Here is a 24,831-nt window from a genome sequence, read left to right on the forward strand (position 1 = left end):
CCAGCCAAGATTTCCATGGTACCTCTGGGAAAGCTGTGGAGATAAACAGCTCAGGTGGGAAACCTGTCAGGAGGACTGGCAGACACGGATCCCACACATGTTGCCTCAAGCTAATTATAGGGGACAGCAAACATGTGAGAGAAGGCACCCTGGTAAAATACCAGCAATGAACGTTTTTGTTCATAGGCAAAATGAAACTGTATACGCAGTGAAAAACCAACTGGGCACATCTACCTCAATAAATTGCCCTAACTGTGAAAAGTATTGGGGACAGAAATACCAAACAATGTCACTGAGCAATCAGATCAAAACATATTCACGTGTGACAATGACAGTCATAGTCTAATATTTATTATTGAGAATCTTTTGAATGTTTTGAAAATTGATTGTCAGATGTCATCAATGTGCGATAGCTTGAGTTATTTTGCAAAGAAGAATGGGGAGAAAAAGTAATACTAGAGTATTACCAAGCAAAGGGACACCAACATACACCAAGACTTGTCACTGAAACTACAGCAAAAGATGCTTCAGCAAAATATTCACTCAGGAGAGTCAAATACCATTTTCCAGATTTCCGGTGATTTCCGGCTTGTAAAACTTAAATAACCTTTTCTTTTCACCTCACAATTATGCACCAGTCTGTATCGGTCTATCATAAAATGAAACACATTTTCAAGGTGTATGAATACTTTCGCAAAACATCAAAGGAACAGGTGGGACGGAGCAGAGAAGGAGGGAGGACAGAAGCAGAGGGCGGGCCTTTCACACTTTACTGACTGAAATTCAATAACTTTATTGTGCGAGCTGGCAGCTGCCTGTCACTTGTCAACATGAGTCAGAGTGTGGTTGGTGACAGCGTATCGTCGTGATGGGTATATTAACTGATGCCCAGTAAGACTCCAGCTGCTGGTAATGACTAACAGCTATCAGTAATGGCTCTAAAATGAGCCAGCTCTCATCAGCATATGGAGAAAAGGTCACATTCAGAACTTAGAAGGTAATCTCTAATAGCTGCAAAAATACCTCGCAGAATTAAACTTGAAGTGCCTTCCACCGCTGCAGCAGAAGGAAATGGACTGGACTTCTTTTTAATTAGTTGGACGAAGAAAACTAATCACAGGATGGGAGGACTGTGATAAACGTCTGCATGCCTCAATGCAAAACTCATAACACAAGAGCGCCTTCTAACTTTCACCCACTCTAAAATATTAATGAAAAACCACATTTGCTTAGACTACCTGCTTCTTAATTGAGGGCAATAAAAAAGATTAAAAAAAAACAAAAATGCTCCGTGGGTTGGTGAAATCCCTGCACAGCTCTCATCCCTCAGTCTGCCGATCCTTGCAATCTTCATCCATCATCTATCAGCGCTGCTGTAGCCAGAGGGGAGAGAGCTGCTAAGCAGGGCCTGACTAATGGCTAAACAAATACCATTATCAGGCCTTGGTGGCCAAGCGCTGAGCTACAGGAGCCCCAGAGCAGCTGAGGCTCTTTAATACTTAATCCCTGCCACCCTGCTTTGCTACGGCTGTTCAAAGCTGTGGGCAGCGCGGAAGGTCCCCTAATGAGGAAATAGCCACGAAAACGCGAGGAAGGATAAGGTGGGAATAAAAAGGAAGGGTCGCATATTTAGGCTCACGCAGGCACAATCACTTAGTGTAAAAACTAAGGCGTGAAAAGGCCGTGTTAAGGATGCGTGTGGCCCACTCATCTCAGCCAATATCCCTCTCTCTATATATATATAAAAAAAAATATTCAGGGAGAAGTTAATGAGCCTGTTACAGCCCCACACCTCCCCTGACGGGGTGGCTGATTGCACCGCGCGTCTGGAAACAGGAGAGCCGGTGTGTACGTTAGAATGCACATTTCCAGAGGGGACGCCACCTGACCTAAAGCGGTCATTTGCTAATTGTATGTTCCCCAACTCAGGAATGCACATTTACTGATGAACACGCTTTCACCCACAAATCAGCGCTCTCGGGCTTGCAATCTATCCCACTCGCACTCGACGTCACCTCCCTGCATAAACCCATCACACCCGCCGTAATGTTTCACATGCACACCCCCACAAGCGCAGACAAACACACTCAATCAAGTGTGACTGAGCGGGCGAGCCACTCAATGAGAGTGGGTGATTAGGCCCTCGGAGAGTAGGCCTGACCTTTCCTTCCACATCCAGTCCTCCATGCACATGTGTTTTTATGAGTCAGTGACTGTAAGCTCTCGGGCTCGCGCCACTTCACATCAAATGTCACAGACTTAAATGAGACGCCCAGACAGACAGGATGATGATGGAGGAGGGAGGGGCAGAGAAGGGAAAGAAACAATTGAGGATAAGTAAAATAAGGAAATGTAAGAACGACAGGATTTATTATATTTTTTTTGGATGGGAGGGGGTTTACAGAAGCATTACAGTAGGAGGGAAGGAAAGAAACCCTTCACCAATCAATCTGCTGTCAGACTCCTCTCTCTTCCTCTCTGCATGAGAAACAGCAAAAGATATTTTTACAAGTCCTTGTTGAGTTGAGGGAATTTTGCACAGCCTTCGTGTGTACACCGACCTCCCCATCTGACACCAGAGATAGTCGAGTCTGCAACTTCCACATTCCCGGATTTCAAGATGGACAGAATGGCAGACAGTCTGAGTCAGGACTCAGGGGAAAGGGGTGAGCAAAGGACAAAGTTTTGCTCTGAAGGTTTACTGGACCACCAACCATTAAGGGCAATGTTTCCCCCATTATATAAATCCTTGAAATTATTCAAAATACTCCAGAATTAATAGCCTCCAGAGGACTCCTGTATGTGTCCGAGGCTTGTTGTTAACTGAACACACACCACTCTGTATATCATCAACTCCTTGAAGAACAGATCGCTAATGACCTTACCTGGTTAAAAAAAAAAAAAAAAACACCTGAGGATCCAGCAGAGATGGCACTTCATGAGGAGACTGAAGCAAACACCTCAGAGAGACTGCCAGAGAGTTTCACTGTACATAAACAGAAGTTTTACATAATATGATCTAACTGACTTAATGCAAAGACAAAAATGATCTCAAAATCAAAATATATTTAAACTATAGCAATAATTAACACTTTGTAAAAATTATGATTTTGATACATGAGCCATGTTTCTTCTGCTTTCTTTAGTTTTCACATTGGTGTCTTTAGCAACTGTGATTTATTTGTAAAGGCAATAAAAAGGCTAAACCATACCAGTAGGTGACCTTTTTCCACAGGTGCTTTACATATGTAACCATTTAACTTATTTTGATTAATTAGTTATTAGTAAAAATGTCCTGCTTAGTTAGTTAGTCTTGAGCAAATTCAATCTCTTGAGAGGAGACAAACTACACGATGTTCTGGTACAGTCATAATGACTAGTTTAGAAACTTAGAAAATAACTGCTGGATTAATCAAGGATGGAAATCGGCAATTTACATGACCTACAAATATCACCACAGCCCTTCATCAATTAACATTTAGTGAAGCAGGAGCACTCAGATAATCAGAGGTTAGTCAGAGCAGTCTGGGGGAGAAAACAACAAGAAACTGTAAAACGATGGTACCAAACTGCAGATGTTTCTTCAAAATTTACGGTCAGGTTTATAAGTAGGCGAGTGAAAATAGCACACTTTTCCTCAGTCCTGGGGTTGAGGGGGCTGGATTATAACTCATTATTACACTCCTTGCCTTCATTTTAACCTCCATGTGAAGAGTTTTGTGTCAATGTTTCCAACCCTCACCCCCTTTCAGTGGTTAATTGGGCAAATGCAATGTTGCTAAATGCAGAAAAAATGATTTCTAAAAGGTATATATTAAAAAAAAACTAAATTCACACTGAGGCAAACAGGAATGACTTGATAATAGCAGGCTATGGTGTGTGTTGGTAGTGGTGCGGCAAGTTTCCATCTGTCTCATCTCGCCCTTATCCTTCCTTTTTTTTTCTTTCCCCACCGCCATCGCAACAGATCTCAGAGGAGATCGGCACTCGCTACTGACGGGCCGGAGGACGTGTGGCGTGATGCCCAGGTTAATTAAGTTTGAAATCGTGGAGATGATCACTGGTGCTGCCACTTGGGCTGCCATCCTCCCTCTCTGTTAATACCAGGGTGTTCAGCTTGTCTGACAGGTACAGGGGGTGTTTGTTTGCATAAGTTTGAATGAGATAAAAAGGTTATTATATGTGAAGAAGAAAAAAGAAATGGGAAAGTGTTGGTTCAAATTTAGGCAACCAATCAATTAGGGATTTGTTTTTCCCACCTAAAGGTTGGAGTTGTTGCACATTTCTAATAGACTTCAAAGAAAAAGGCAATACATGAGCCCGACTTTCATCCAAGAATTCAATGCATACATACCGGCCATGCAAAAGTAATTGAGTAGCACATTATAAAGTGCTTTGGGGAGTACAGATAAGCTTTAGAAGGCACTAATAGGAGCAGACCATTTACCATTTAATTTATATGTAAAGGTAGTGAGCTGCTGGTGGAAGTAAGGGATCTGTACACCTCATAAAGCACAGGTGAAGTTCAACCACAATGCCATGCATATGTATACACTCCCCTGCTGATAAATGGCTATGATTAGGTTTTATTTTCTGTACACTCCTCTGATTAATTGCCCAATCCATTTCTAATCAAATGCAGATGCACAAAGGTCAGAGGGCGTCTCACCGTCTAAAAATAAGCTGCTCTAATCAGGTTGCAGATGGCCTGAGTGATAAGCGGCATTGTGGCAGTTGGGACCAGTTTGTGCGGCACACCAAGAAGTGTCAGCGATAGCATCTGTACCTCATCTCTGAAGGGGTCACTGTGCCTTTCATGTCATTTGAACGTCTTGACATTTTGTCACATAGACCCTCAGGTGAGGAGGGAAGAAGAGGACTGTTGCTGGCAGAGGTCAGGCATCTGCTCAAACCAGAAGATAAATCATCATGGGCAAGATTGTCATTAATCTGGGGATTTTAATGATGCATTGGAATCAGTCGAGTTTTCAGGGGGATACAACAAAAATCAAGAGCTTGATGCACAAGTTAGAAGGTGTTGTGGATTTTCTCTAATATAGGCAGATTGAAAATCACACATATATGATTCAACCTCCTCTTGCCAGTATTGCTATCCATTCCCAAAATCTATTACAAAGCGTGTTTAGGATCACTGTCTATTTGGACCACCCAGATGCCTCCAAATGTAAAGCTTCTGACCCAAAATGTGATGGAAGATGAAAGAAAATTCATTAGGATGTTTAGTACCAACACAGGAACCACCAAGGCTGAAGCCCAGTATAAACTGGAAGATGCCGGAACACCAGTGTCAATGTCCACAGTGAATCCAGCTTCAAAATCAACACCTTTAAACACATCTGGAACTCACAGCTGTTCACGTGGACAACTCAAATATCGTCTAAAGAAAAGTTTTACTGTCAGACAAAGCAAAGAGAGCTGTTTGGTCACCATGACAATAAGCAAGAGCTGAGACACAGTACTAAATGCCAAGAATGGTGGTGGTAGGATCATAGTTAGGGTTGGTTTGGTAGCCAGCGGAGCTATGTCAACATAATGAAGAAAAATTAAATCACTAAATAGATGATTAAAACTTTCACATTTTCAGGTGTTTAGAAGGCAAGTGATAGATTCAGAAAATTCACATCAAAATCCAATTATTAATTGTACAATTCATCATGTTTATGTTTAATCAACCCATCCCGAGAAGCAAGGAATCACGAATAATGCCCAGGATGGTTCTATGTAAATGTCTGACCGGCAGTGTAGGTGAACATGCCAAACACACTGACCGAGGCGGGGACAGAAATTTAAGTCTGATGTCTGCAGCTGAAGCCAAGATTTCCGTCTATGCCTCCTGAAACTCTCAATTAATAAAACCTGTCTCTTCTTTTGGACTCTGTCACCACAAAGCATTCGGCCCGTGAATGCTTTTGAGCCAGGGGGGAATTATCAGCTCCGGCCATCGCAAAACGGAGCATCTCAAGGTCAGGGCCTCTGTTCAATTACATTTCTGATTCCAGTCCACCTTTCTTTCTCCTCTACCACTTATCCACTCCTCTCTCTGAGTCTGCCCACGCCGTCACCACTGAATTTCACTCCAGGGCTAACCCCTTATTTCCAGGACAACCACCGCTTTGACACTCATTCATTTCCAATCTTGCAGAGTGGTGGGCTCAATAGAAATTGACGATTCAATTTTTGGAATGAAACTCAAGAAGCCTTTTGGAATCAACTCCCCTTCCCCCTGCACCATCCTGGGTGTTTTTTTTTTTTCCTTTTGCTTGGGTGCCTGCTCTTCTGCCCCCCGCCAGTCGCTATCTTCGTCCTGGTCTGCTGAGTACAGCCAATTTCTCGGCTTGTATGGAGACGTGGGCGAGATGGCTACCTCAAAGCCCAGTCTAGGAAAGAAAAAAAAAAAGCCCTGCAGCTCCCACACAGTTCTCTCAGACACCTTTTCTCCATGCATGTTCCTTCCGATCAACGAGACTCCCATCAAACGCTTTAAAAGCAAAAGGTTTATTCTCAGCATTGCTCCCAGCAGGATGCTGTGTGGCAATTTAAAAATGATCTATGCAAATGTAATTTCTCTGTGTGTCATCCAACACAGCCAATTAATGAGTAAGCTTCCCCAACCCTACCATAAATTAACGAGGCTAGATATAACAGCTAGATTAATGTGTTTTTCTGGCACTTGCCTAATTGCTGGAAGACTCCGGTGGGGCAGGAGTAAGAAGCCTCGTCTCTATATGTGACAGAGCGGCTGGAGACGGTGAGGGATAAACCGCCGGATTATTTATGTGAACTCTGTTGTCTCATCCTCTGGTTTGCAGTGAGGAAAATCCAAGTGTCAAAAGCTTGGCTAAGATACCCTGTCGCCAAGGAGCTTGTGTTTAACCCATCAGAAATTATGGGTAACAGTTGCTAGATTGAGTCCATCCTCCAAAACGAGGACATTGGCTTTGGTCAGAATTAGCTACTGGAAAACAAATGCATAAACAGTCGTCGAGGCACATGTGCGCCGACGGCGAAAGTATTAATGAGAAATGGAAGCTCAAGGCAGAGGGGAAAGAGGTAAAGGAAATGGAGAGGATGAGTAACCCTCAGTCTAAGTCATGGGAAGGATAAAAAAAAAAAGAGAGAGTGGGAAAAAGGGAAAACAAGCTCAAGGAGCCAAAACAGCACATCAGCAACAACTCCTTGTTTTGCTTCTTTCAACTGATTGTTGGCTTCACAGAGGGTGAGACGGCTAATCCGCTGTGGAAACTAGAGCTGGGAGGATTTGCTCTAAGTATCCTTATTAGTAGGGACGTACAGATATGAGGGGAGCTGGGGTGGATGCTGGGGTAAAGGTTGAGTGGATAAAGCGGAGAGTAGAATAAGTAAGGAGGAAGCAAGCAGCAGGGGAGTGGTGTATTCTGAATACAGTGTAGGTGCCATATGAATCTTTAATATGGAGCCTAATGGTTTGGGAGGGAAGATGGGAGGGGAGGAGAATATGGGGAGCGATATAAAAAAGAAGAATCTCAGAGGAAGTTACTGAACTCCCTGTATATCAATAGACATTAAAGGGATAGTTCTGAACTTTTGCAGTAGATAATTCTCTTGGCTTCTTTCAGTTCATTTAGTATTTAGTCCTGGAGGCTCAGATAAATGGTTAGCCTGAGAGGGGCCAAGACTAAAGTGGACTTCTTCCATTTTAAAACGGCTCCAATCTCTAAATTGTTGTTGCGTTGAATGAGAGTACCAATTCATGAACTTTTAAATTAGAGGTTGGCAAAGATTTTTCCCACATGGTCAGATAAACAGCTGTTACTGTTGTACTCGATCGGCAAAACAAGTTTCATCCACTTCTGGCTATAGTAGACAAATTAACTGGCCAATAAAATGTGAGGCATTATGCTAAAAACTAGAGATTTTTATTTATTTCATGTATTTATTTTAGTGTGGGAACATAAATTCGAGTTGTAATTCTTCAGAATAAAGTGTGCCTAACCTTCACACAACCTTTTGGCTTCTGTAAATAAATATTTAGATCCATGTCATACAATATTTCAACAAAACTGCCCTTCAAAAATCCTGAACTGTCCCTTTATGGCAATCAAGCCTAACTCTCCACACCGCTACTGTTACAGCAGAGTCTCGATTAGCAGCAGAGGATTGTCACAAAGGACAGGCTTTCCTTTGTTGTCCAAAAAGAGAGAGAGAGAGAGATGGGCCCGATATGCAGATAAAAATAGATGAAGGATCTTTCCAGGTGATAAATTCCCTAATTGTTTTTATAGAGCACACACCCTGCTGGAAGCCTGGCCATGGAAGACTCTTTTAATTACACACACAAGAGCCTAATTAGTTGTATCTGTTATACCAGAGGCTAACATGCATGCAATTAGACCCAAATCAAAAGGACGGTACTTTCAGACGAAGGAATCTGTGCCTCTTTGTTCCTGCCCAGAATTCATCAAACAACAGAGGAAAGTAAAGACAGCACTCCGTTTCCCTAAGCTGCTGGTGCCGGGATCAGCCGGCCATCTTTAAACTAATTAAATATATTTCCTTGTGTGAGTGCTTGAGTGAGTGGCTGCTTGACTTGTCAGTGTCTCCATCTCTCTGGCTCGCTAGCTGATGATGATTGCTTGAAAAATGTTGATGCAATCACAACAGCTCAACAACACTGCCAATAACTGTGGCCTTCGTGAAACAGTTTGTGGATTAAAGCTGGCAAAGTATGGCCTATGGAGCCTGATCCACCAGCTGTCTCTTAAAGGAAGAGAAAGAGATGAGGGGAAAGCAGCAGCCTGGAGTCTGAAGAGTTTCAACGACACCATGAGTTTGCTCTTTTGGTTGCAGCTATATTAATAAACTGATAAAGTGTTGCCCAAGGGAGTCAAGATACCAGATTTTTAAAAAAGCATATGACAGGAGTTCAAGTGATTTAAAAAAATTTTTTTTTTGAGGAAATGATTGAACATTAAACTCAGTGGGTGAAACAGAATCACCAGGTCTACAGCAAAAACCATAGCATGAAAACCATTTCTCAAACCCGAAGGTACTTATGCCTCGGGATAAAAGATTAAAAAAACCAAAAAACTTTGGCATATGACCCATAAAAAGTCTTAAGCATTTATGCTGTGATTATCCCTGTCTACTGTGCGAACTTGAAACATTTTAGTGAGCACATGAATATCTCCGGGGAGGTTCTACAGGTGAGTGAGAAGAGAGCACGCATCTTTTGCTTCATCTCAGAGTGTTTCTCTGTTAGTCGTTAACTGCAGGTCTACTGTTCTCCACAATCACTCCATCAGTATAAAAGAAAGTAAGTCGAGTGAATCACTGAATTAGCTGCCACTAAATGGAGTCCTGCAGTGCTTTTCGCCGTCTGATATTAATGTTAGCGCCCGTCCCTCTATTTGCACCTGCACACCAAATCAGCTACAGTTTTATTGCTTTGCCGTGATTGCTTTTAATGGTATGTGTTTAGCATGTAGTGTGTGAGCCAAATACTCAGCAATCATTCTCCTGTCGTCTGGTCCAAAGCGAACTTCAGGTCACAGCTGATTCCTTCAGGCGGTGATTGGCTCCAGGCGTGGATGCAAACCAAACTAATTGTGCCCCTCTTAAATTAGTCACATTCGTGTTACTTCCGATACATTAACCACACCGAATTTGTCATTTACTCATTAATTTTCACTTTTAAAAACAATAATGATCACATAAGCAAGGTTTGTAGTGAACATAGGATTGAGTTGAAAGGAAAAATCTAAATTTACCACTTATGTCAATTTAGATTCTAATTAGATTGATTTTGAATCAACAGTACTAAGTTTGTAAAAGCACAAAAAAGAAGATTTTTTAATGTATTTGTAGATAAATAAAAAAAAGAGATTTATGAACAAGTCAAACTTGAAATTATATATTGTAAGCTGATTAGAGAACCTTTAAGAAATACATTGTGATTTGGTAACAATCACAGTAAAATAAATAAATAAATAAATAAAAGATATAAAGTTCTCCCAAGACTGTAGCAAAAAGCATAAAACATTTGAATGTAGAAGTGTAAAGGAATGTAAATGAAACCGATAGTTTAATGACTGCGTCAGGCAAGAAGGACTTGTTCGGTGTAATATATGCAAACTAAAGAAATATTGTGGTAAGAACGCTGAGCCCTGCTGGATGTCAAATCAACTTGCACAACTTTGTCACCACATTGGTGGTTCAGGACAATAACCTCTTCTTGTAAGATTTTGCTGACACAACATGAAAACCTGTGTAAAATCTGAGGAAGAAGAAAAAAAAAGAGAGAAAGAGACGCTGACTTGTCAAATCCACAAAAAGTTCTTCAGGATAATCTAAAAAGAGAACTTAAATGATCTGCTCTTCCTGTCTCGCAGAACATCACAACATTTTACAGAACATAAAGAAGAGACTCATCATCAATCATCAAATCCATAGGAAGAACTACAATGTTGGGCATCTTACTCGATAAAAACGAGACTTGCGCACCGATGACAACAGGTACAAATAAATAAGTAGCTCTACAGATGAACATGAGAGTGCGCAAACGGGGTAATGTTCATAAGTGGCACCTGGTCGAGCCGGTCCATTTCCTTGATTGGTTCTATTCTAGCTCTGCAGAGGACCTGCTGGGCTTGTGGCCTGGCAATCCACATCCTGAATAGCACCCGACAAGTCACATCTGATTGGAGCGAGGGATGGGGCAGCAGCGGTGGTGGCTGGGTGGCGGAAAAACTGATTGTTACCATGGCAATTGCAGACCAAGGATCAGGAGGTTAGATTGCATGGCGGGCAGCCCTCGATAGCTACATGAGGGCGTGCATCAGAGTTATTTTCTGCAGTTTATAATCACCGTCGACCAGCAGCTCAAGTGGTCTGCGCACACATGGGTATTTACATGCAAGTATTCACAAGCAAGCAAGTGTGCGCTCAGAAGAATTTTCTCCAATCTGTCTCGGAAACTCATCTGGCCTAAGCTTCCAACTGGCAGTGAAATCCTAAAATCCTTCCCGCATCTTTGCCATGAGTGACAATCTTCTTTCACTACATCCTGTGGATTCCTACTTTCAGCAGAAGAAGGAGAAAAACAGAAGAGAGAAACTTATAGAAAGCAGCTTGTGTGAATCTAACAAGAGAATCTTTACAACCCGCTACGCAGTTAATCCGACATTGCTTATGTTTTCATTTTTCCCGATCAATAACCGGTACGTACACTGGCAGTAGTTGTCAGAGTTATGTAAACATGTATTTGGGATGAAATCAATGCCAGTCAGCTTTAAAATAAAGTCTCATTTCTCTGCGATGTGCCCATTTTGCCTCTTCCCTCATCAACTTTTCAGAGTGAATTCTGATACAAATAGAGTCAGGTGTGTCTGGAGGCCACAACAAACAATTGGTTATTCTACCAAAGATGATTAATCAATTAAAAAAAATTGGCACATTCTGCAGATTTTATTACTTAACCACTTATACCTTTTTTCACAATATTAAAAATAAATTAGAAGATGGAAATAAGTAAATAATTCAAATACTTTTTTGAATAAGGATATAAAAAAGCAATAATAGCATTCCTTTAGAGTATGCTTCATCATTTGTAGCAAAGGACGCATCTGCATCTTCACTAACAAGTTCATTATGTTTTTTGGATAACAAAAGGTGCTTAATAGAAGTTTTTTTTGTTTGTTTTTTTCAGTATTTGATCTGCCACTTGAGGATTCCTGATAGAGCAGATTTTAAGAAAGCGTTTTCATCTTCAATGCAAAATGTATGCATTTCTTCTGCACAGTTTTGGCTTAGTTATTAGTTGTGTTGTTCTTTCAGCAAGTGCCCATTTTTAAAGCCTGTTTACTCCAGTCAACGATTAATCATTGACTAAATTAGCTGATTATTTTAATAGCGGATTAATCACGATTAACTCAATCGCTTCAGCCCCAATTTGTTTAGAGTTTCTTTCTGGGTGGGTGGGTTGTGTCGATTAAGCTTGGTTAATCCCTAGTACAATAACTATCGACAATTACGAGCGCTAGAGGAAGAGTGTTGAACTTAAAGTGCAAAGGGAGGATAGGGTCGACAGGTGACAAGAGTGCATGAAATCAGTTATTGCAGATTGGCTGGGATTTATTTATATGTAAGAGACAGCCTGAGAGAGATTGTCTCTGAGTAAATGTGTGTGAGGGATGCAGGGGTGTAGACAGAGTAGCTGAGGCCAATCCTTAAAGGGTATCAGATTCTCAGAGAGTCAGAGTGGCAGAGCGCTAACAGACAACATAGCGCTCCTCTGGGGAGACGGATGCACAGCGAGCCTTTAAGATTACAGAGAGAAGCGAGGCAGCAGGTCACGTTTCCCGGGCCGAGGGGAAACATTAACAAAACAAAATCAAACCCAACTTGCGACGAATTTGCTGCCGCTGAAAATAATCTCCGCTGTTCACTTGTTGTGAGGAAGCAGTTTTTTAAAGCTGACACAGTTCACCCGAGGGTCACATTAGCAGAGAGAGGAATTGTTTTCTGCTAAATCTAGTTCCGCGCTGCTACAATGACTCCCCGACATCAGGGAAAATACCAGGCTTACACTTTCACTCTGCACAAATTAGACATTTTGTTTTCGCTTCAAATCGATAACTGGAGGAAAAAGTGCCCTCTTATCAAATTTAGCTTCTCATGCTGAACCAAATTACTTTTCCATTTAGATCACTTGCTAAGTAAATGAAAGGTTAGCCTTTACAAGAGGGAGCAAGAACCACAGAGCTGTGAAGTAGTAGCTTCCCCTCAAGCAAATTATAATATCAGACCAAGGTAGCCTCACTAATTATGAAATAAAGTTTTCAAATGATAATGTGAATTTGCACAGCACAATCTGAGAAAATAATTACCCCTCTGTCAAATTATGAATTTACTGTGATTAACGTTGGGAAAAGCTGAACTCAACTTCATTAGACAAATCAGTGCTTGGTTACTGTCAGACATGTGAAGAAAGTTTCAAAAATAAATCATGAAATCATTTAGGGTAAAAGATCTCAAAAGCAACTAATCACACCTCAGTGTAGCAACGCTCTTTCTCAGGCTTTGAGACTCCAGTGAACCAAAGGAGTCACAAAACATGCTGGTGAGCCTTGCCTTGATTAGCCCAGCTACCAAAGTTATTACAAGAGTGTGCATCACTGGTTCATGTAAGAGTCTCAAAAACCTTGTTATTCAACAACAAGAAACACAGGGTAAAAATGATAATTATGTCAGAATTACAAGGTGAAAACCTCCGCTGAATAAAAAGAAAACGCGTCCATTTCAGGGTGAAAAACGAACAGAAGCACACCAGTAAGTCCACTTCTAAACAACAAAAGTTTTGTAATTGGTCTACATTTCAGAACTTCTCTTAAACAGACAGTTCATGTTTGAATACCTTCCTAAATTTAAATAGCTCAACAACGAAAAAAGAAAAAAAAAAACTCCACAGCAATTAAAAGACTAAAGGGAGTCATTTCTGTAGCTCGATAGCAGCTGCTGCCATCAGCACAGTCAGTCAGTAGGTCAAGAGAGCAAATAAACGGTGAGGCTGGTTTGGACAATAGTTTTATCCCAGAGTAAATACAATCATCTGAAGTAAGTTTTGGTATCAGAGATATAAAATAAGACAAAAACTGGTGTGACTTCTACTACTAAAAATGCAAAAACAGACACAATTTCTGAAGTGTCAAGAACTTCGATACTACGCACAACGTTTTGTGAAGGGCCATGACCTTGCACAACTCAAGAGATCGTTTAAGATTTACCTCGGTGTGTCACTCGAGATCTCTTTACAGCCTTGCATGCTCAACATCCCAAACCAGGGATTGAGAGGAAAATTCAAGGGATTACAGATCTGGTTCTTTGGTTCTCATTAAAGCGAAAACTGAAACAAAAGACAAATAGCCAAAACCGAAAACCGAAACAAAAGACAAATAGCCAAAACCTTCACATCCACCTTTTAGATGTTAAAGATTTGGTAAACAGGACACATACAAGTACGGTAATTCCTCATGAATAAACAAATGATCTGACAGACTGATATGACAGAGATGCATGAGCTTTTATGTGTTTGCTGAGAGTCGCACTGACAACGTATCGGGAAAGCATAAATCAAGAGGCAGCTTATGACTGCAGGGTGGACATCACAGAGGGCGCTTTTTATCGCAGAAATATGGTTAATATATAAGCTCTTTATCCTATACAAGGCTGCAGTGTGATTTTTTGCCTGACACTGCGGAGCACTGAAATCCTCTTACTTTCATCTGGATGAGGTCAGCAGCAGAAACGGACAGAGTTCAGACAGATGAGGTCTGAGGGACCGAGGCAGAGGGGACACAAAAATAACGAGAGAAACATCACAAAATGCAAGAGATAAAGATAATGGGTGAAAAGAAGGAAATCTGCCCTTATATAAAATGTCAATAAAATTGTAATTCTGAGAGAAAACATTGGAAAAGGACCAGAGAGATCAAAATCTTAAGTATGGCTAAGTAGATCGTATAATGTTAAGAGTAATACATGATATATTATCGCGCACTTTATGTTTTTAAAGCCATCGGACCTAAAAAAAAAAAATAATGTTCATCTGATTACTTTTTTACTCTGAGTAGAGTCGGGTTTGCTGACACTTAGTCTACAGGCCAAGAGGATATTTCCCAATCGATACCGAAACTGTCACAAGATGCATTATGATAGCAGCCACTGCAATTGCTGAATAAGGTTTTTATAATGAAATTATTTACTTTAAGATATTCATGATGTTTTCCAAGTTTCAGTGTTGGATTTTAAAAAAAGTATTTTTAAAAAGCACTACGAAATGGATTTATTTATAGCCATTTGAAGATTCAGCTGCATGTTGAATTTGCACACACAGGCCAATATAAGACGATACCACATAAAATAGAAAAAAATATTTAAGTATTTCAAAATATTGCCATACATATGGTCAATAGTACATCCCGTAAAGTTCATCTAATTTATGACAATAGGAACAGTGCATTTAAGTACATGCTGTTTAAAGCGTTTTTGAAGGTAAACGGTGGGAAATTTTAGTCTTTGTGGTTTTAATGCAAGGACAAAATTGGCAAAGTTAGATTTTTTTTCTCCATTGCTGATCAGCAAGTCGAATCCTGTCTGGTTTTTCAGCAATATTGTCAAGAATGTGATTGATAGAACTACAACCATCAATTTATGGAGAAAAAAACGTTTGAAAAAACACCTGTAGGTTCATTTTAATTCCTAAAATTAACCACAAATCAGTAGTATATATATAATAAGATTAGAAAAAATGGAAGGTTGTTTTTATTGTTAAAGATATCCTTTAAGGGGCGTGCTGTGGTGGCGCAGGGGGTTAGCACGCCCCACGTTTGGAGGCCTTAGTCCTCGACGCGGACGTCGCAGGTTCGACTCCCGGTCCCGGCGACCTTTGCCGCATGTCTTCCCCCCTCTCCTCACCCTCATTCCTGTCTGCCTACTGTCGAAAAAATACGAGCCACTAGCGCCGCAAAAACTCTTCGGAGAAAAAAAAATGGAAAAAAAAATATATATATCCTTTAAAACTCCTCCTTGTCCACAACATAAACCAACAATCTCCTGAAGACTGTATTCACTCTGGATAAAACATGTCAGTGTCTTCTGTTACTAAACTCAGATGAAACTAGTCTATTTATGCAGCAAATATCTGTAGTATGATGAAGCAGTTCAAGACCTTTAATGTTTCTCCTTAGAATCCCTGAGTACATGTGTAGTCCAGTCATTTAAGGGCAATTTTCTCTAAAAATACTGAAACAATCCTTAGCAAAAGCATGCTTCCACTGACAGATTGTAAAATTAGATTTTCGAAACCATTTCATGTCCACTCTAAACTCTACTTAAATATGCTACATCAAAAAATGCATTCAGTATTTAGACAAAAAAACTGCCCTCTGCATTAATTGAATAAAGAAACTTGCTTCCTTTGGCCAAATTAGAGCAAGGGTTCTGCTCGGATGCACCTGCACACACAGACATCTTCTAAAGAGCTGATAGACTCTACTTTGTCCCGTTTCCCCACCGGGGTGGTTAACTCTGCTGCCCCTGAACACTGATGGCGCCTCTTTTTCCCCTTGCTGGGGCCACAGGGTCTTCTGTAGAACCGACAGGTCACCAAGCAGCGTTTGAAGTCAAGCTTTGATAAAACGAGTCCCTCTTTTTTTCCACTTCACTGCTCAGATCTTCAGGAACCAGTCTGCTCCAGTATCTCCCACTACCCCAATCCTCCTCCTCTAACATCTACCCTCTAAGCTCCTGCTATCTTGCTCTTAGAAATGAGGCAGGCAGGCGGAAGGGGCCCCTGCTACTCTCCATTTTGGGAGCGCGCTCGCACGGCCCTGACAACTATCTCCTCCCTGCGACAGGCAATCCTTCTCCGCAGGGCTGCCCAAAGAAAAGTGTTGATGCTAACAAAATGCATGACAGCCACTCACTTATGTTAACAGCCAGCGCACACAGCGGAGCAGCATCCCTCCGCTTGCGTTTGGTTTTATTTTCAGTCACCCCGTCTAACATCTGAACTCTGCATTCCCGTGGGGGGAAGACGACAGTTGACAGTGAGCCAGACGACTCCGCTCTGCCAGAGATTTCAACTTTTTGTCCCGCGGGGAGCGATGGGTGTGTCAGCTGGGATATAGCATAGAGAGAGAGGGGTGGGGGGGGGTTGCAGTTTAGCAAAGGGTGGGAAATTGAAGAGACGCAAGAGAAGAGACCCATCAATATTCTGTCATGGCTGCCTGGGAGAGCTACTGCTGTAGAAATGCTGAGATAACACAAGACAGACACATTCATTTCCTTGATTTTTAAATCAGACAGGAAAACAACGGGGGGGCAAGGGGAAGTTCACTGAAAGTGATTGGTAAAAAAAAAGAATAATCAGATAAATGGAGTTCTAGATGTTTAATTTATTCATCGTTGTGATATTTATCCAACCTTACAGACACAATGAGAAATCAGATGATGACAAGACTCTAGTCTCGTCGTCTGGTTTAGGTTTCATGAGCAAGAACACTCTTCAGTGGGGAAACTGCCTCAGTTGGCCATTTGTCAGGAGAAAATGTTGATCCAATTAAACACCAGCCACAACATATTGATCTCAAGTGTATGAAATAAATGGCTTAAGAATACCGTAAGCAAGTAAAGAGCAGTGAAAGTCATCTCAAACTGCTGCCATAAAAATAACTGAGGAGAAAACTCAAAGTAGAACAAGGATCTGACAGGACAAAAGAAACACAGTATCTTTATTTGATTATTTTTACATTTTTCTCTATTTAAGGTATTAAGGATTTGTAATCGCTGGCTGCCAACAAAAATTTGACCCCAGCAGGAATGTTTACGCAAAGATACTTGAAGCTAAGTTTGTGTTGTTAACTTAGCTAAATGTGCTAATCACAAATTAAAAGCATTGAAAACAACGTTTTGTCATCAGCATCATCTGTACTTGGCATCATTTGATTACAATAGAAAATCACTTTTTTATTGAACTGCTTGTTTCAACCTAAGCAACACTAAGAAAGAAACAATTTTAAAAAAGAAATACGCAAAAAAAACTCACATTGTCATAAAAAAAAAATTATTGTTCTTGGAGAGAAAAATACATGAAAAATAAAAAACTAATGTCTCAAATAAGCCTGAAGTAGAATTGATATTAGTGGCCTGAATTTCTCTTAAATTAATCACTGCAGACAGAAGCACCTTAAAGGATGCTTAGCTTTTTGCCTTTTTTTAAAAGAAGAAATGTTTTTGTACTTTCCTGTTATTTATAATGAATGTAGTGGCTCTCAATGACCTATCAGTGCAGCCAGCGTGGGAGACATTTGCTTGTGAGAAAATAAATTATCCAGTTTCAGCAGTATGAAAGGAGGAATGACAGTTTCCATGGACCATTTATCATCAGCACTTACAATGCAGGTTCAGAAGATAGGACTGGGAAAATAAAATCCATATAAATTACCCTCTTTTCAAAAGTAGAGCTTTAAAAGTAAACTATAACTGCTTAAATATAGCCCACTCCTATTAAAATGCATTACAGCGGCATTCTGAAAAAGCGTGAACCTTAAAAGTTTGTTCTTCTGACTCATTCTGTTAGCATTCTGATTTGCACATTCGCTCCAGCACCAAACATTGGACTGGATTTCTGCTTCAAAGCAAGAGCTCAAATCATAGCAGACTGAAAGTGAACCAGTGCTGCTGTTATTCGACTGTAAAGCAACATCCAATTATCTTCTTGCTCTGTGGTTGCTTTACTTGGCTCTATCAGCAAAATTGTAGGCGTATGGGTTTCTAATCAGGAGGAGATTGTGATCATTTTGCTATTTTAGTCGTGGCTTAGCAATCCAGAGGTTATGTTGATAAACCAGATAGCTCTGCTGCAGTGCACTGAGAATTAGAGGCGGGTGAAGCTGTGCTATAAAAATCATTAAAAGAAACATGTCAAAGGTCGAACCTTAACATGCAATCGTTGCAATTTCAGCACAAAATTACTTGAGAAATTGATTTGAGAAATAGTACAAACAAGGTAGTGTTTTAATGCACTTCATTTCTCTTTAGCAATCGCTGAAGTTTAAGTTATGACTGGGATTTTTCGCTTTTAGTCTACACCACAGCTTTAACAAGTCATGTTTCAAAACCACCAACGTTTTTTGTCGTACAGTTCCTATTGCACACAGTAGTGCTGGGTTTTAGATGTGCATGTCATAAAGCTTTATGGTATGCACTCACCACCTTCTGCTGGAAGCTGGCAGCCAGTTCTGTTTGTGAAAGAGGGAAAAGCCCCTGAATGTGTCCCTGTTTTTGAACAAACACAAGGTTTGCTGAGGATTGTTATGCACTGCTCATTTTAAAGGTAATTTATTTTTCTCTAAAAGGCAATGATTATGACAGTTGGCAAGTTTAGCACCAGTGAAATAAAAGAAATACCCCGGGCTAGCTGCTACGACATATTGCTGGGAAAAGCAAAAATAAGCTCTCAGTTTTTCAGCCTTCCGACATAACATTACAAAAGGGAAAACAGCAGAAAGGAACGTGCCATCTCTTTCCTCTTCAATTGTTTGCCAACACAAACATTGACAGCTAAATACATGGAAGCAAGTGAACGCGTTTAGGCGAGACGAGCTGCTGAAGCTCAAACCGAGCATCAGGGTGGAGGGGGAATAAAGGAGAATTACCTTGTTGTTTCCAGTGTCAGTATTCCCAAAACTGCTCATCTACTGAGATTTTTACACAGCCATCATTCATTCTGGTTTAGATAATGTGGTGAAAAGAAATTAATGTCGATACAGTTGTAAAAACAGGAACACCTTGTTGATGTCAGAAGAGTGGGCAGACTGGTTTGACAAGACAGAACGTTAACAATAGCTTAAATAAACCATTTGTTATAAGCGACACACGAACGCTACCTCAGCACGCACGACATTGAAGCAGATGGGCTACAGCAGCAGAAGACCACTCTGGCCGGCACTACGATCATGAAACATGAAGGCAACAATCAATCCTCCTTTGGATCAACGATTCAAGATGCTGGCTAGAGATATATCACATTATTCAATATGCTAAACTTAGGCAAAAATGAAAAACAAAGAATCCAAACTACTTGTAGTAGTTGGTGATACAGGGTTCTTGTGGGTTCTACCACAGTTTAGATTGGTTAAAAAAGGATCTTATGAACCATCCAGCTGGCTCTACAGTCTTTTTGCCAACAAGTCCATTTTGAAGCTAAAATGCTAATAAACTTGTTTTTACTTGGCACACTTATGAGTTTTTAATCAATCAAAACAACTAGAAAGAGCCATTACTAAATTTAAAAATTGCAACAATATATGATGTGTTTTCAGCAGTAACAATTGCAGAAGTTTTGTTTTCGATTGTGGGATAGCTTTTTATTTATTCTGTTATTTTGCTGCATTTCAGCCCATCAGGACTAAAAAAAACACACCATTATTTTCCACACAAATATTGACAAAATGTGTGATGCAACAGCAGTAATATATGTCATGTTTTTGTTTTAAAATAAACAGCTTTGTCTAGTAACAGTAGCTAATATATTTCTCAAAGTCACATCATACTTTGATGTGTTATCAAGCAAGAATTCAGCTTCAGTCTGCATGTCATTTTCTCATCAAAATATAATAGAAATGCTCTACGACCAGCACAAAGGTCCTGTGGCACAATCCAAATGCGGTTTGATATCTTAACAGGTGGTGCAGGCAATTTCTGATATAATTTCCTAAAAATGAAGACTTGAAAAAAGTCCAATCCTGACACAAAAGGCTTTTTTACTAAATTAGAAAAGAATTTCAGCTTCCTCGCTCAGAAAATGGCCTTTCATATCTTAAAAGAATTTAATAGCAAAGGTCAACCAGATCGAACATTTCAACATCTCAGTTTCTCCACTTTATCTGTCCAGAAATGTACTGACATCTTTTTTTTTTTTTTGGAGGAGGGGATGGAGGGGAAATCATTCACCCAGCTTCAACACAGCAACAGCTCTACGTCTCCTATCACACATAAGATAGCATATCACAATAAGAGGGCTTCTCGGGCCCACTCTCATCCACAACAGATCCTACTGTTGTGGATTTATCTTTTTTTCTCTCGCCCCCTTTCTGGCACAGACGGAGAAGCACATTCCAGTTTTGAAATAAGCAAGACTGGGCTTCTCGAGAACGCCGATTGCAACACAGCGCCTTCTGTTTGCTAAGCTGAGAGACTGAACTCACTGACTAAAACATCACAGAAATAATGAACATGTCAATTGTTTTGATCAGTACAAGCAGATGGTAGGCCAACTAACAACATATCACACTTCAAAAAGGCTGGGTTTGTTTCATTTTCGTTGGACGTAATTTTTTATATTTTTTTTGGCTTTGTTACCACATTTGGAGAAAGAACTCAAACAGATTTCTGTGTTCAGCCTTAATTAATCTCTGTAATTAATTTTTAACAGCTGCGATGGAAGAAGTACTCAGAACTTTTAAGTTTAGGAGATGTGCTAAAACAAAACTACAATTTACAAATGTCCCATAACAAGTCATCTTGAAATATGTTAACAACCCAATTGAAACAAGCTTATAAAGCCATTTAAACGATCTGAATTTATACTTACATCTACATACTTGAGTTGACAACTTTAGATTCTCACCACTTGACTACAATCATCAGAACTTCCTGTAGCTTAATGCAGAAAAGTTTGAGATCAGCTCCTATCTTGACAGCTAAAGACAGCAGCGTGTGCAAGAAACTTAGGCATACTTATGGACTATGACCATTTGATCAAATAACATTTATCACTGAGTTAGCCTAACACCATCGCAGATGGATTGAAAAAAATAGCATGCTTCTTTGAAGAGCAAAACACTGATTGATTAGAAATCTTTTAATTGGTCAGGCTGCTGTAATGGTATATCTTCAGAGATCATTAAAGGGAAAATGAATTAAGAAGCTGGATCTTATCCACAGTGTTGTTTCCAGAGACTTACAATGTATAGAAGTATGGATAGAAATTGCATCCCTCTTGGTTGTGGTTGCTTCTGGTCGACAGAACACTGAATGGTCTCAGGTTTAACATTTTAAGATTTATTTGTGAATTATGAGCCAGCTAGACCCCCCAGGTCATTAGAGACCTGTTTAGTTGGAGAACTAAACAAAGGGAGGAAGCATTTACTTTCTATGCTTTTTAGCTCTGGAACCAACTGCCTGAAAACAGCTGACTCCTTCAAATCAGAAGTAAAACATTAGAGCTTACCCTTATAGGTCAATAATTACTTAAGCCTTGCATGTAGACAGAATAGACAGTGATAGCCTGTCTATTCGAGGCCCAGCTTTTACACATCTATAGATGCAAAAATAACCATGAAAAACAAGAAGTTATGAGACTTGAATTAGCAACAGTAATTTTTGATACTCATAGTGCAAGTATAAAAGATATTTGCGCAATTAAAAATATCATCGGTTTCCACCTCACTCTTACAGCTAAGCATTTCAGGTTACTACAGCAGTCAGTTGAAGGCACAGACAAGCCGTCTACCACACAAAATATGTTTCCAGTCACATTTTCAGACTCCCTCAGAATGCAATCAGACAAGGGAAGGGTGAACTACATATTTGAAAGATTCTACACCGGAGCTGTGACACTAAGAAAAAAAAAGGTGGGAAGGAAAACTAAGCTTAAGTCAGAGCTATCTGGCTTCCTTTGATCAGAAGGAATGGTGGATTAGAAAGGATTCTGAAGAAGTTTCTAGTTAATCCCCAAAACGTTTTTATAAAACCCGCCAGTAAACGTTACAGCAAACTGAAGCCCCGTGCCAAGGTCAGATTAGACTTCGGCAGTGCTAAGGCCCCTCACTACATCAAGCAGAAGCTTTTCTACCCAAGACCAAATCACTTCACACCATTAGGTCACTGAACACTGGACAGAATGGTCGTCTCTTCTGAAAAACACAGAAATAAACCATTTATCTTTAACTTCGCTTTCATTGTTTCTCCTGTGATGGATACTCTCACAGTGAACCGAGCAGGTCAACTTTTCTTCTGCATGTTAGTGCGACTTTGAGAGAGACGAGTGAAACGTTTCACTGGGGGTGTTAACTGTTGAGAAGTGAGATGCTCTCTGCAAGCAAAACCCCTCTGGCCTCCTTTGAACTTTAAGTTTCGCATCTCTGGACACAATCAGAGATTGTGTCTGTGACATGTTTGCATGTGCCTTTGTCCTCAGAGAGAGTATTATGTCTGTGGGGGTGAACTAAGGCATAGCCTCCTTTTGAGTCGTCAATCACCTTCATGTACAGTAAATGATTTTTCAACAAGCTCCGGGGTGATGGATAATCAAAACGAAAAGGTGGGCTGAGTGCTCCCGATTTTCCAGTGGATGACAAAGGAAAGAGATGGCCCCAACATCATAGCACGCTTGTCGTGCAATACACGTTTTTCCATTTGGGCGCCAACGTTAAATGTAGCGCCCTGGGCCAAACACAATGATGGATTCCCTATTCCGGTAGCTTCCCTTGTTTTCAAAAGAACAGTCAGGATGAGAAACAGTGCGAGGGAGAGTCTGGGGACAGAAACCCCCATCTCGAATGAGAAGCTGCCAAATAGAGCTTCTCCATCAGGGCTGGGGGTCCTGAAGGGTTGGACGCTCCAGGCAAATGCTAAAAAAAAGCTGTGAGCCAGGTAACACATCTGTGCAGCTGGGCTCTCTCTGTGGCATCATGCAGAGAAACCCCTCAGTGAAGAGGAGATCGTAAGTTTGGAGGCCGATAGACAAGCTCAGAGAAATAAAATGACTGAGGGAACTAGTTAGAGAAAGATGAAACAGAGGAATGTTTGTGGGGGCAACTGCGGCTTCTGACTCTATATTTGGAAACCCAAACTTTCTCTTGCCCTCAGCGTCAACGACAATGATCTGAAACCAAATACGCTGAATTCACCAAAGGAATTCGAGGCAAATCTCTGTGGTAATCCTCCTCTTTTGTTTCTCCAGCTGTAACGATGGATGTGCTCTATTCATTTTCATTCAGGCGTAATTAAAGCCCTCTACTTTTTGATGGTGATCATAAATTGAGACAAGTCAACGTCTGGTGAGATGACTTTTTATTGCTCGATGGCTCTGTTGTGTCAGCTCAGGCTGGAGGAATTTATTCGGCACTGACGCAGCAGTCTGCGCTGACATTTACTTAAAGTATGATGCTGTTTTCTTCTCTTCTGCTCCATATATCTCTGCTTCTCAACGACACTTCCATTCTGTAGCAATCAGCACACTTTAAAGATTTAGCACAATGCGACGAGACTTTATTGAAAAAGTTGCAATAAAAGAAAGGTTCAAGTTTCTCTTTATGCTGGTGATTAATTGCTTTTTGCTTTGCATAGTAATTACTCAGTTTGGATAAATATGAACATATTAAGTGAATTAAACGAAGTCAGACAAAAGGTCATTTTGTATAAACGCATTCAAACTTAGCTTCCCTTTACAAACTAGTTCAGTGTCATGTGTAGAACATGACGTCTGTCAGTTGTGGTTCATATTATTTCGCCAAATTGAATTTATCTATTTCTCCTGTTACGAATTAAATTTGCATTAACGTTGCATTTTTCTTTTCAATGAGGCTCCTAAATTGGACCCGTCAGACGTTTCTTTCAAAACAGAGCACTTATGCATCTGTAAATCCCAAGCAGTCTAAGCATTTCCTGACAAAAAAAACCTATAAATTACAAAAAGCTGTTGTGCATGACTTATGGTTTATTGACTTTGACATTTCCATTAAAGTCCATCTCACAAGACCTTCCTTGTGGTAGCAATCGTATCTCTGCAAGTGTAGCTCAATAAATCAAAGAGAAACATTTCATTATTGAGCACATAAATTATACATTTAAAGCTTTTATATTAAGATGATTACGGCAAATAAAAACCCGAAATAATTTTCTCTATTATTTTTACATAAGATCAGAAGTGTTCTGACATGCATTTAATATTAGCATGGATTATTGCATCTACAAAAGGCTGAGTTATGAAATACCGACTGACCCCAAGCTGTTAAGTTAGCTTTGCTCAACACTTCTCTAAAGTTCTCTGCTATCCCTGTTGTTTGTGCCACCATTTCAAACTTCTTCTTTTCCTTCCACTTAATTTTACATGCTCTGAACAGCCAGTACTTTGGTATTGATCTTTTGTTTTTATCTTTCATATGGAGGATATGAGTGACTGCTGGAAAGCTGTCAAGTCAGTAATCTTCCCAATAAATGTGTAAGTCAGGAATACATTTCTGTATTAGAAAATGTTGTAATGCTAAC

The 24,831-nt window shown here is 40.3% G+C and overlaps 1 protein-coding gene across 4 annotated transcripts in view; it reads right to left on the reverse strand.

Moving 5' to 3' along the window:
* The window catches only part of plxnb2b (plexin b2b), a 155,158-nt gene that overhangs the window by 64,819 nt on the left and 65,508 nt on the right, over window positions 1-24,831 (reverse strand). The window contains exon 1 of one of the 4 annotated variants that reach the window (XM_032588998.1): window positions 16,482-16,578. The exons of the other annotated variants lie outside the window; for them this stretch is intronic. Coding sequence (XP_032444889.1) covers window positions 16,482-16,563 — 82 coding nt within the window. The 5' untranslated portion in view covers window positions 16,564-16,578. Of the gene's footprint in view, window positions 1-16,481; window positions 16,579-24,831 lie in introns of those variants that run through there. 4 annotated transcript variants of the gene reach the window in all.

The sequence above is a fragment of the Xiphophorus hellerii genome, chromosome 2 (assembly GCF_003331165.1).
Source record: "Xiphophorus hellerii strain 12219 chromosome 2, Xiphophorus_hellerii-4.1, whole genome shotgun sequence".
Lineage (NCBI taxonomy): Eukaryota > Metazoa > Chordata > Actinopteri > Cyprinodontiformes > Poeciliidae > Xiphophorus > Xiphophorus hellerii.